The 10,663-nt window shown below is 30.2% G+C and overlaps 1 protein-coding gene across 1 annotated transcript; it reads right to left on the bottom strand.

Moving 5' to 3' along the window:
- Positions 1–1,152: 1,152 nt before the first annotated feature.
- Positions 1,153–2,996, bottom strand: LOC119671020 (probable cytochrome P450 313a4; the record flags this gene model as incomplete). Its single annotated transcript, XM_038081503.1, is given in 8 exon segments — positions 1,153–1,177; positions 1,236–1,656; positions 1,710–1,922; positions 1,978–2,095; positions 2,153–2,222; positions 2,291–2,476; positions 2,542–2,745; positions 2,801–2,996. Coding segments are annotated over 8 exon segments (1,412 nt in total), but the record flags the coding sequence as incomplete, so codon positions are not given.
- Positions 2,997–10,663: the final 7,667 nt, after the last annotated feature.

The raw sequence follows: 10,663 nt of genomic DNA on the forward strand, positions 1-10,663 counted from the left end.
CGATCTTAGAGCAGGATCAATCTAAAAAACTACTGAAAAGAAAAGGAGTGATTCAATGCTAAAATTGCAACCACAATATTTTCTACTTCTGTTTCTCATCGGGAGAAATAATATGAAGCACAAACAAAACTTAATATTTATGTTTCATTAAAACTTAATATCCCAAATAAAATATAATATAATAAACAGACCTTTAACGTTATCTCATAAACATTTATGTGCTCTTTTAGCAAATCTGCAGATATTATTTTACACACTGATGAAAGATGACTTCCTTAAAAACTTGAAGTAATGTAAAGTATGAATGGCCATAATTTATTAAGTTAATTGTAGTTATGACAATTTTTTCATTTATTTATTTTTATTATTTAAAAAATAATGCTTGACTCAAAAACTGAAAAAATTATACACCACAGAGAGATGTTCTGAGTTTTACCTCTGAGCTGAGCTTATATTACTCTCTACTCAAGAAATTCCACATAACAGTTGAGGTGTTTATACAAAAGCAGAAATGTTTAGAATCCTTAAACACGAAACCAAGACATTAAAGGTTATTGGGCATTGTTGATTTCCAGATCAGTCATTGAAGAAAGATAACAAATATTGCTGTGTTGGTGCCGACCAGTCATGCTGATAAATATCAGAAATTTTTTAAGAATTAAGCTTAATTAATTAAGAATTTTCTGCGTGAAGCTGAACTTGAAACAAAATCAATGTTGAAGTTTAGTTCAACAAATATACGGATCGAAGTTGAAAGATATTAAAAATATAATAAAGTTGCCAGCAAACCAGATTTGCTTGATTAAATACCAAAGAACTAAAATATCGAAAGTAAACAATTATAAGAAAAGTAAATTAAGAAAATGCAAGACATAAAAAGTATTACAATATAGATAAAATCGGTTATCATTTGGCTTAATATCTTAATTTAATCAAAACTTTTAATTCATGAGAATGTTGTTCTATTGCAGTTCAACTTGTAGTTTATATATACATACAAATTACTTTATAATACTTCACTATCTCCTACTTAATCTTAATTCAGGTTCCAACACGTATTTTAATGTTATATGACTGGTGCATTTTAAGTTCTCCAATTTAAAATCAGTATCAAATTTATAATTTCGTATGAGTCCACATAATAAAATTTTCATTGCAAATAAAGCATATCGCCATCCTGTAAGCAAAACATAGTCAATCAGATATATATTTATATTGGATTTATCACGGCTTACCAATACAATTCCTAACTCCTTTTGAGAAGGGAATATAGGCATTTTTCTGCTTTTCCCCAAAATCTTCTACTGAAAAACGTTCTGGATCAAATTTTTCTGCATTTGGACCCCAAATATCAGTCCTCCGATGAAGATGAAATATTGAAATTATAATCTGAATATCTTTGGGAACAACATGTTCACCAATTTGTGTATCTTTTATAACATGACGTCCTATAACTGGAACTGAAGGGACTAAGCGAAGCGATTCATTTATTACGAAGTCCAAATATTGCAGTTGACTTAATTGATCGGAGTTAACATAAAAGTCTTTCTCTGGGAACACATCTAAAATTTCTTCAAATAATCGCTGTTGTGCTTCTGGATGCATTGCCAACATAACTAGAGTAGTGTAAACAGCAGTAGCAGTGGTCTCAAATGCCTAAAAATAGTTTAGCATACAATTTTCTTATCAAATTGGTCATGTTAACTCACAGCTGAGACAATTGTAATGGATTCACTAATTATGTCATTCCATGTAAATTGTTGATTTTGGTATAATTTTATAGCTTGATCAATAAATATTTTTGGTTCTTTCCGTATTGAAGGTATTGCAGAATTTGAGGCTATGTTGTTAAGGTCACTTGTCTCCGTATTGGAACTTTTATTGATTGTATTTATATCTCTTTTTAGCTTAGCTTGAATTAACTAAAATATTCGTTAGTTGTTTTATATAGTTTAAGTAATAGTAAGAAATACTAACTTCATTTACGAACTGATATATTTGTTCCCTCCTTTTTCTAAATTTAGGATACAGCTCCAATATAAAACCAAGTTTCAAAGAAGACATCAATATTTCAGCCGAAATAATATTCATCAAACTGTGACAGAAATTTTATTTATTTATATATAAACGTAACTTTACAAAATGACCTTACAAAGTATATATAGGTGCTAAGCCTTTCGATACTTGTTCACCTCTGTACATCACCTTACCCATTGTGGTTTCTAAGTAAATTATTTGATCATTTTTGTTATAACTTAACCTTTTTTATAACCAGTTAACACTTTTTTACCTACGGTTATGCCTAAACTCAATGTTTGTAACGACTTTAAAATCTTGTGCTCCTTTTTATCCACGAGAACGCTGTATCTTTCTATCAGATCGTCCTTGGCTTTATTAAATATTGGAAAGAAACTCTCAAGTACTTTATTTGTAAACGACGCATCAATCATCTTACGATTATGGACCCATTCAGTTGCTTATGTAAAACATTTTTTATATAACTTCATATGAATACATAAATTATTTTTGTATGTATTTTACCTGGACTTGCAACTAATCCACCTTTAAATGTAAGATAAACGGGATAATACATTGTTTTTGCTTTGTTAAGCAGATCTTTAGAGCGCAAAATGCTTGAAGCAATATCTGGATCAGCTGTTAGTATTACTGGAAATAATCCTATCCAGCAGCAAACGGTATGACTTTTGCAGTCTTTCATAATTTGTCCAAGCCCGCTTACTGCAGCTTAAATAAAGTAGATGACATATATTACAGATATATAAATATAATTAACACTTACAGTTTACAGTTCTTATTTTGTGTAACGACCCAATTATTGGGAAACCAAATTCAATTGGAAATTTCAGGCCAAACCTATATATTTTTCTTCGCGTCCAAATCCAGTGAAGTAACACAATTACGACCAGAACTACAAGAACGGATTTTAAGACTTCATATGTTTTTAGTGATTCCATTTAAATAAGTCGCGCACTATTTCGTTCAATTTCAGAAACTGAAATAAACTTAACTGGAGAAGTTCTTTGAATTTTATACGAAAAATTAATTAAAATAAATTAAGCATATAATTTTATTTAATCAGCTGAGCAGGTCATTTTTTTAAATTTTGCAAAAGTCTTAAACGGCTAGTCATGGTCATTTACTAGTCATGGCTTAGCTATATCATGGCCTACGGCCGATAGCTGCCGACGTAAATAAAACTGCGCTGCTAGCGTCAGCCAATCACAAACCTGTCGTCGTCGTCTTCAATATGTGTTATTATTTTACAGTGTGCATATTAAAATTACGTAAAATAATTTGTTATGAATTTATTATATACAATGTTGCAAATACAAAGTTGTTATAATTGTTGTTATTGACAATTATTATAAATAGATAGAATTATAGATAAGTTATTCAGTATGTTGATTAAATTACGTGACGGATAACGTGGCCAGAACAAAATTACTTAGGTCCGGGTAATACCATATATAAAGACGACGAACCGGTAGATGAAGTTGATTTCGACGCTTATGTTCATGATCTTGAATACGAATTAGCAACAAGTACACAACAAATAAGAGAGGCTGACCGAGAAGCTATTAGTAATTTTATAAATGATTATAAAAGAAATGGTAAAGTTGCAGAATTAGCAGGTATAACTGGATTATCAATTAAGTATGGTTTTGAAAGTGTGTTTGGTGTGCAGTATCCAAGTATGACAACAACCCCAAAAACATTGTCACAAATAGTATATGCAACAAGAGAAAGACATTTTGCTCAAGAGTGGAGTAATATAAAAAATTTACCAGATAAAGGTGGTTTTAGAGATTTTGCTGATTTTAAAAAAAACGCTGCTATAAGTAAACAAATTTATAATTCATATAAAGAAGGTGGATATCATTACGCTCAATTAAAAAGGGATTTTGATGCCCAAAGAGGGACCGGAACCGATAACAGACCCACCACCAGTAGTAAACGACCTAGAACGAATAGTGAAGGCGATAGAAACGGTAACGCAGACAATTTATTCATTGAAAAGCGTCCTAATATTGATACTGCTAATTCTAATATGGATGTTGATCAAGAGAATATTCATCAACAAAGTGGTTCAGGTCGTGGACCGACTACGGGAGCGAGGTCAAATGCATCGGGAAATGGAAATACCGCTTCTACCAATGTACTTTTATTTCAATGAAGTACACAGTTTGAGTATATTTTAGCTACTGATTTTATTTCAAATAATGTTGTGTTTTTATACAAAAATATTTTAAGACTAATTTCTACATCAAGGTTAAAATATTATGATTTTAATGGACTGTATTACATTTGTCAAAAAAGGTTAAAAAAGGTTAAAAAAGGACGGAAGTCCCAACACTTGGGATTTTCCTCCTATTGTTTTTATGAATATATTTTATTTTAATAATTTAAATACGGTTGCTAAAAAATGTTACTATTTATCTATATTTTTCCTTAGTACATTATTCTAAGAATTTAGGTGATAATATAAACTATAGTAATTAAATATATGGTATAAATTCATGTTCATGATTGAACATTCTGCCGGAGGTCAAAACTCATGTTCGTGATTGAACAACCAATGTCACATGGATAAGACCTAGTGCACCATGTCAAAATAATATATTAAATTTTTCAAAAACTAAAATTTTAATAAGCTATGGTTATAGTACAGAAAATATACAAACAGCTAATACTATATGTAGATCAAATTAAAACCCCGTTGGCTTTGATACCAGTAGATTTTGTACCATTTTATTTAAGTGAAGCTGAATTTAATATGTTACCCACAACGTCTGAATTTATAAAAGTTAATTGTACAGTAACTCCGTTAGGAACGAGGACAGCATTTGATGTTGGATCTACTATTAGCGGTACAGCTACATCAGAATATGTTCCTATTGGATTTGTTGCTGAAGGATTAAATAAAGAATTTTATGGTAGAAATTCTAAATATGTGGCAAATTCAACAGATCCAATGAAGGTAACAGATTTACATAGTATGGATGTTAAAGAAATGTATGAAAAATATTATAAACATATTCCATCAAATGCTTTATGTGTACCAACACCTATTACAGAATATTTTGTACACGAATGGAATAGAGAAGAAACACCAGATGAAACTAAATATCCGGATTATATTGTTCATAATAAAGGAAGTGTTAGAATGGATGAAAAAGTACATCAATTTTTAATAAATCAAGCTATTGGGCAACCCATTGCTAATTATGAATATAAACCTAAAAGTGGTTCTATAAAAAAAGGAAAAGAACATTTTGTACCATATACAAGAATTAAATACAAAGTGCATTCATAAAAATCTAGACCACATAGTAGTCCATTACAATTTTTCCAAATTAATAAAAAAACAGTTTCTGGAGATATTGGATTAAGAAAAAATTTAACATATCCAATAACTATAAATAATATCGAAGATATTTATGCACGAACTATTGAATCATATGGAACATATCATCCACTTAAAGGTGGGTTTGGATATGATGCACAACCACAATTACAAGTAGGTTTAGCAGCAACACCTCAATTAAAACCAACTGAAAATTCTGTTAGTTATTTAAATAGTGCATGTTATTGGAAAGTAGAATGTTCAATAGAAATAAAATGTAATATATTATCATCATTTGCAAAAGGAACTAGTGTTAGTTGGCCTTTGGAAGCAATGTTTTGTGCAAATTATGATCGTGCCTATACTGATGGTCAAACATTGTTTGGTGTAACAGATGACGAAAATGGTAAAATGCAAGCTACTCAAGAATATGATGAAATAGGTGAAGAAGCAGAAGAATTTCAATTCTAAATAATACAAAATATTTGAAAATTTAATATTTATTTTATTATATTATATTTTTTTAATAAAAAATAACAAGCTAATGGATTTGGTTTTTTTTTAAATATTTTAAGTCTGAACATGGTTTCCATTTGTAATAAAACATTCTTGATCTGAACGCCTTATCATTAGGAAAGACATCATTATTTGTTTTCGCTGATACAGTATCACCTCCAAATAACATTTTTAAAGTTTCTGTTGCAGATGATTCTAATATTGGCTCATTCCATAAAATAATTCTTCTATCAACACATTCCATTAATGGAAAATTGCAATATCTATTAAAATTACCTACTTGTCCAAAATTTAAACAATAATGAATAAAAGCATCAAAAAAATAGTTTTTACCAGCATTTGCTGGACTTAAAATAAACATAGTATTTTTTTTTTGATATTATTTTATCAATTACACAATATAAATTGTTTAAAAATTTTTCAATTTCTTCCATATTATTATAAAATTGAAATTTTAATAAATTTTCTAAAACTTCAACGGATTCATTAATATTAAAATAATAATTTGATACATTTGTTATAGAAGCATTAAATATTAAATTTTGTGGTTCTACAGTACTTAAATACAAATATAATTCATTAAAATTTAAATTATTAATATAAATATGAATTATTCTAATACAATTTTTAATTAAAATAGAATTAACATCCCAGAAACGAAATTCAGATTCTAACCAAACTGACGTATTTAATATGTGCTGAATTGGTGCTGTAGGATGTTGCTTTAGGAAATTTATTATTTTGTCTCCCTTTCCTCTTTTTTTGTTCCGGGAATGTTGTTGATCTGTTTCGAAGCAGCTAGTAACAGTTTCATTACTAATTGATAATTGGGATCCAACGGAGATTGTAGAATGAACGTCGATCTGTAGTTGGCTTCCTTCCACCATTCCGTTTTCAGCTTCTTGCAAATCTTGGAAAAATCGAACAAATCCAACTTCACTACCTGGAAACCACGTTCTCCCGGCGGAGTTGACGTACAAGTATACCCTTTCATCTTTTTGCAAATAGACTGCGAGATAGAGCCAATTCTCGATCGAAAACTTCCAGCTGAAAAAGACTCGTCGAGCAAATCTTCTATTGATTTGTTGTCGTTCGAGATATTTGGTAAATGAACATCTGCAGGAATTGTTGGAATAACTGTGATCCACAAGTGATCTCTTCCTCGTTTTCGCTTCCTGTATGATTCGGAGTTGCATCATCCAAAATCAACGGTTCTCTTAACAATGTTTTTTTCGACATCGACATGTTCCGGTGAATATGTGTAACTGCAAACGCTAGAATTACTATTGTCTTCGTCACTATTAAATGACATTTAACAATTCTATAAAATTTTTACTACTTTTATACTAAAATTTTACGTAATTATTATTATTGTAAATTAATAAATATTAATTTAATACTTGAAATCTAAAAATCAACACTTAAGATTTGAATTTGCGTTGGTAAAGATAATAACACATATTGACGACGACGACAGGTTTGTGATTGGCTGACGCTAGCAGCGCAGTTTGATTTACTAGTCATGGCTTAGCTATATCATGGCCTACGGCCGATAGCTGCCGACGTAAATATAATATATATAATATATATATATATAATATATAATATATAATATATAATATATAATATATAATATATAATATATATTTTTGATCTTAAAAGTTTATTAGAATTTATATTCAACAAAACATAATTGAATACACAATTTTTTTGACCTGTAGCCCCTTTTTGTTACACAATAACGTGTTGTTTTGTCGGTGTGAATACTATGTACAAGAGTATAAATGAATTTTTATTTTAGAATGTGGTTAGCAATATAAATATTATATTGTGGTACATATATTATACGAAGTGGATCAAATACCCGGCTAAGTAATGAAAACGCAATTTTTTGAAAATTAGCTCGACACTTAACGATCTTTCGAAATTTGGACACCTTTATAATGATATAACTTATCAGTTAATTCAATATGTAACTCAGTTTCCTATTCCACCATCATCACTTGATGCAAATCTCTTTCCCTGGAGCCTTTATTTTCAATTTGCACACAGCTAATATTTACTAGGGACCAAGTCTGGAGAGTATGGTGATTAAGGAAGCAGTTCGTACCGTAATGCATTTATTATTATTATTATTATTATTATTATTATTATTATTATTATTACTATTATTATTATTAAAAAGAAGGGATTGTGCTCTGTGACCTAAAAGATCTATTGTGTCCCTTACTTAGATAAGAGTGTTTCTCTAAGTCCGATTTCTTTAATGAAAGACAGTATAGAGCCTACCTTTTCTAGCCTTGATTCTTTATGATCCATAAAATACCCTCCTATGTGTTTCTTTCGCTTCTGCATCAATACTGGACATTCCCTAAGCATAAGGTATGCAGTTTCTCTCTCTTCTCTACAGTATCTGCAGTCTGAGTTGGATTGAATTCCTAACTTCGATAGGTGATTATTTAATCTACTGTGACCGGTCAATAATCCCGTAATAATTCTTAGGTTGTTTTTTGATTGTGCTATGCAATCTTTGAAGCGTTTTATGTTGTAAGTCCCTAACAGGATTTTAGATTGTGAGAGTCCTGGTAACCTTTCCCAATAGAGTTTTCTTTCTTTTTCCTCTGCATCATTCAGAAGAATATGTAGACCACAGAATGGTTCTAGGCCTATCATTCTTGAGGTTGCGCTTCTTCTTGTAAGTTTGTCTGCCATTTCATTGCCTTGGATACCAGCATGTCCCGAAATTCATATTAGCTTGTCAATGCACTCCCATACCAGTTTAGATGAAACCTGGTAGGATATGAGGGCCATTATAGCTGCCTGCTTGTCAGTCAGTATTGCGATTTTACGATTCCGGTAGTTACGTTCAAGGTTGAAATTGGCGCGTCTATCTATCGCGTATATTCCCGCTTGAAAGATAGTTACACTATATCTTCTCACTATATCTTGCCTGGTGCTTCTCACTATATCTTGCCTGGTCCATAAACACCAGCCTCACCAATGAGGGAGCCGTATGTATACCATGTTATCATGTTTTCTTTTATTATTTGGTTTCTGGACAAGCCTTTCCAATTCTTTTTGTTGCCAAGTTCAGTTTTGAAGTTTTTTGTAAAGTTATACTTTACAATCATCCTGTCCGTTTGCATTTCAATTTATGGGATTTGTCCAGCCAGAGTATTAGATTTTTTAATGCTGGTTTCCAAATTATGCAATAAATATTGATATATTATGTTGACTGCATGCATTACTTTGTTTTGATAAAAGAAAAGACTCTTTTCTTTTATTAACTCTGATGTAAAAAACAGTATAGACTTAGTCCTGACGATATCTCAAAGTTTTGTTATTGAAATTAACTTATTGTACTTATTGCTTTCAATTAAATGATTTCGTCATAATAATCAATAGTTGTGAATCAATAATATTAATAAAAATACGATTATTTAATTGAAATGTCAACAGAGAATGGTCTTAACTGAATATTAACCCAACCGATTTATTAATTTATTTATTAATCGACTTAGAATATTATAGTGAAAGTCATAATGAACAAATAACTACATGAGCACGAAATGATTATTAAAAGATTAAAGATTTGCAATGGGAGATCATTTGGCAGTCATCAAGAATATGGGGCACAATCTGCTCCGGGCACACTCCACAAACATGGTCCTTTTCCAGTAATTAGAAGTGGCATGGCATGAGTAAATGTATGCATCTAGTAGGAATAAAAGACTAGGTCTTTCAGGTTTGGACTAACTTCTATCCTACATAGCACATTCCGCTAAATGAACTACCTTTTCTATAAAAATCTTCCACCCTTATAAATTAAGTATCCGAAATACTTTTCTTATAAATTGAATTTTAAAACAATATGCTAGCCGTCACATACCAATGACTCATACCAAAACTAAATTTCAGCAAGAGATTTTGTATACGTCATACGCACTGTTTATTTAGTCATCATAATAAAAGTGTTTATTTACGTTTATTTAGCAAAAATTATTTAATTTTTTATGAAATTTTATTATTCATGATCTTTCATAAAATTTTAATTTGAGTTCAACTTTATATTTGAGTGTTATGTTATTAGTGCATCTTAGATTTTCAAATTTAAAGTCAGTTTCAAGTGGGTAGTTTCGTATAAGTCCGCATAACACATGGTTTGCATTGAAAATAGAGTATACCGCCATTTTGTAAATAAGACAAGCCATATAATATATATATTCACTTTCCATTTTTTCATGGTTAATGTTTAGCTTCTTACGTGAATGGAATATAAGCATTTTTCTGCTTTTTTCCAACATTTTCTATTGAAAAACGTTCTGGATCAAATTTATCCGCATTTGGACCCCATATATCAGTCCTCCGATGAAGATGATATATTGAAATTAATATTTGAACATTTTTGGAATGATTTGTGTATCTTCAACAGGGGGAGCTAGGCGAATCGTTTCATTTATAACAAAATCCAAATATGGCAATTGACTTAACAGATCGCATTCAATGATAAAGTGTTTCTTCGGAAATACTTTCAAAATTTCGTTATATTATTGATTTTGGACTTCTGGATGCATAGTCAACATAACAAGAGTAGAGTAAATGCTACTTGCCGTGGTCTCATAACCTTGTAATTAATAATGAACTAATTTTAAGTATTTTTATCAATATATATACTTATATAGTGAACAATGTATATACTGACAGTAGCGACAATTGTATTTAATTCACCAAATTTATCATCCCATATAAACTGTTGATTTTGGTATAATTTCATAGCTTGAA

This window comes from Teleopsis dalmanni, chromosome 1 (genome assembly GCF_002237135.1).
Source record: "Teleopsis dalmanni isolate 2A chromosome 1, ASM223713v2, whole genome shotgun sequence".
Lineage (NCBI taxonomy): Eukaryota > Metazoa > Arthropoda > Insecta > Diptera > Diopsidae > Teleopsis > Teleopsis dalmanni.